The sequence below is a fragment of the Penaeus chinensis genome, chromosome 43 (assembly GCF_019202785.1).
Source record: "Penaeus chinensis breed Huanghai No. 1 chromosome 43, ASM1920278v2, whole genome shotgun sequence".
In the NCBI taxonomy this organism is placed as follows: Eukaryota; Metazoa; Arthropoda; class Malacostraca; order Decapoda; family Penaeidae; genus Penaeus; species Penaeus chinensis.
The window spans coordinates 13,163,016-13,165,515 of NC_061861.1; the positions used below are offsets into that span (position 1 = coordinate 13,163,016).

Here is a 2,500-nt window from a genome sequence, read left to right on the forward strand (position 1 = left end):
TGTGTGTGTGTGTGTGTGTGTGTGTGTGTGTGTGTGTGTGTGTGTGTGTGTGTGTGTATGTGTGTGCGTGTGTGTGTGCGTGTGTGTGTGCGTGTGCGTGTGCAGTCAACTTTGCAACAATACCAAGGAGTTGCTTTATTAATCAATAAATACTACTACTTATCATAAATTTCCCAATCCTCCGCACAGGTGACGGCAGGTGTAGGGGAGTAGTGGGGGGGAGGGGAGATCTGGGACGAGAAGAGGATAAGATAAGTGCGTGTGTCACCTGCGGCCGAGGCGGGAATTTAGAGCAACGCCAAAGCCATGACCCATGACCTCTGACCTTTGACCGTGGTCGCCCTGAAACACGACTTCATGACGCTATTGAGCATTTACTCGGTGGGCGGGGGGAGGGGGGTAGGAGGAATGAATGACTGCCTTGATCCCAATTTAAAAAAAAAGAAGGTACCTCCGTCTAGACATGTTCCGGACGGTACGACAAGACACGCCACAGTGCGACCATGGTACGGCGCGACACGGCGATGCTACGGCACGACCAAGGTACGGCTAGGCACGCGCGTTAGAGGATGTCTGTCGGCGGCGAGGAAGAGGGACTGGCGGTTTCCTGGCGTCGTTTCCTCCGCGCCTACGAGACTGACACTCGCCCTGGTCCTCGCGGGGAGAAAGGAGCGGGTGTCGACACGGCGTTCCCCGAAATCCCGCTTCGCACTTCTTTCCTCGGGGCTTCCCTACATGCTGGGAACGAGCAAGGGCAATTGCCGGGTTGAACAGAATAAATGAAAAATGAAAGAGGAACGAAACTTCAACCTGCGCTCCGGCCTATAGTGAATGGGAGACCGACCTCCATTCAGGATCTTCCTCGCCCCCCCCCCCCTCCGACCCTCCAACTTCGTCTTCCTAGCAAAGGAATGTCGAGAGTTGGAGGCGGGGGAGGAGGGGAGGGCAAGGAGTGGGGGAGAAGGGGCGTGTCCGAGTGGAAGGACACGCTAAGGACGCCCTTTTTCGGAGAGGCGCAGCTATCCCACAGGCCTCGGGGGATGTACAGCGGAATATGGCCGAGGCGGGCTCGCCTGTGAGCGTGTTAGTCTGTGTGCACGGTCTTGAAAGCAAGTATATGCAAGAGAAGGATTAATGCGCATGCATGCGTGTCTGCCGTCATGAATAAGCGGCGCAGAAGCGGCAAGAAAGGGTCCACTTTGCTCGGCCTTCCTGACCATGTTTATATTCTCGTGTGTGTGAAGGAATGCGGCGTAGTATGTGTGGCAGGAGTGGGCGGGCGCCGCTGTGGTGCCCGAGCCCCGCAGTGGGCGGCGCCCGCACCTGCTCGCCCTGCTGAGAGCTGGGCGTGTGACGAGCCTCCCAGGTGCGCCGCGGGCGTGCTGGGCTCCCGACGGCGGCATGTGGGTGCGAGCGCACCGCCAGCCGCTCCCCAGCCTCATAATAATAGCGTGATGGCGGCGTGGCTGACCTTGGCGGGCGGGCGGGCGGGGGCCGGGACACACCCGCGGCCACTCACACCGCCCGACCCAGCAACACGGGCGTAAGCCGGCCGCGGGAGACCCGCCCGCATCCCTCCCAGGCCCCTGGTCCCTAAATACCGTGCCTTACCTGTCAGAGTCTGTGAAGACGAATTTGCGGAGTTTTAAATCCCTGAGAACGAGGCCGGCCTCGTGGCACTCGGCCACCGTGGCCGCCACCTTGGTGAACAACCTCTGCGCCTCCGCTTCCCGTAGCCGCCGCCGAACCCGCACGTAGGAGTGGAGGTCCCCGTGGTGGGTGGGGAACACCACCCACGCCCGCCGCCTGCACGTCGACACCACCATTTCGACGGGCGCGCGAACGCCCTCGCAGCCCGCCATGAGAGCGTGGTGCGCCACAAGGTCGTGCGCGGCGCGGCCCTCCAGCGTCTGAAACAAAGGAAACACACCGTCAGCCAACGTCCTCTCCCGGGGTCGCTCCTGCCACCTGCCCGTGCCCGCACAACCCCCCCGTGCCCTTCTTTCCCCCCTCCCCAACGCCCTTGTTCTAGCTTTTCCTCTTCCCTCATTCCCTTTCCCCTCTTTCCCTATCTCACTCCCCGTCCCTCTTTCTGCAAAAATCTCTCTCCAAGTCCCCCCCCCCCCCCCCACCCCCGTGGCTATAGCAGACCGCCCACCACATGTTGCCGGGATTGCTTCCGCTGCGGACGACACGCGCACGCCCGCGTGGCCGCAACACAAAGACACGCCAAAACAAAGATGTGAGTGCGTGTCTGCGTGTGTGTGTCTGTGTGTGTGTGTGTGTGTGTGTGTGTGTCTGTGTGTGTGTGTGTGTGTGTGTGTGTGTGTGTGTGTGTGTGTGTGTGTGTGTGTGTGTGTGTGTGTGTGTGTGTGTGTGTGTGAGTGAGGGAGTGAGGGAGTGAGGGAGTGAGTGAGTGAGTGAGTGAGTGAGTGAGTGAGTGAGTGAGTGAGTGAGTGAGTGAGTGAGTGAGTGAGTGAGTGAATGAGTGAATGAGTGA

General features: G+C 60.1%; 1 protein-coding gene across 2 annotated transcripts in view; it reads right to left on the reverse strand.

Annotated features, from left to right (window-relative positions):
• LOC125048309 (tribbles homolog 2-like) overlaps positions 1–2,500 on the reverse strand; it is an 85,491-nt gene that overhangs the window by 74,460 nt on the left and 8,531 nt on the right. For both annotated transcript variants that reach the window (XM_047646961.1, XM_047646962.1), the window contains exon 3: positions 1,612–1,910. In XM_047646961.1, coding sequence (XP_047502917.1) covers positions 1,612–1,910 — 299 coding nt within the window. The remainder of the gene's footprint in view (positions 1–1,611; positions 1,911–2,500) is intronic.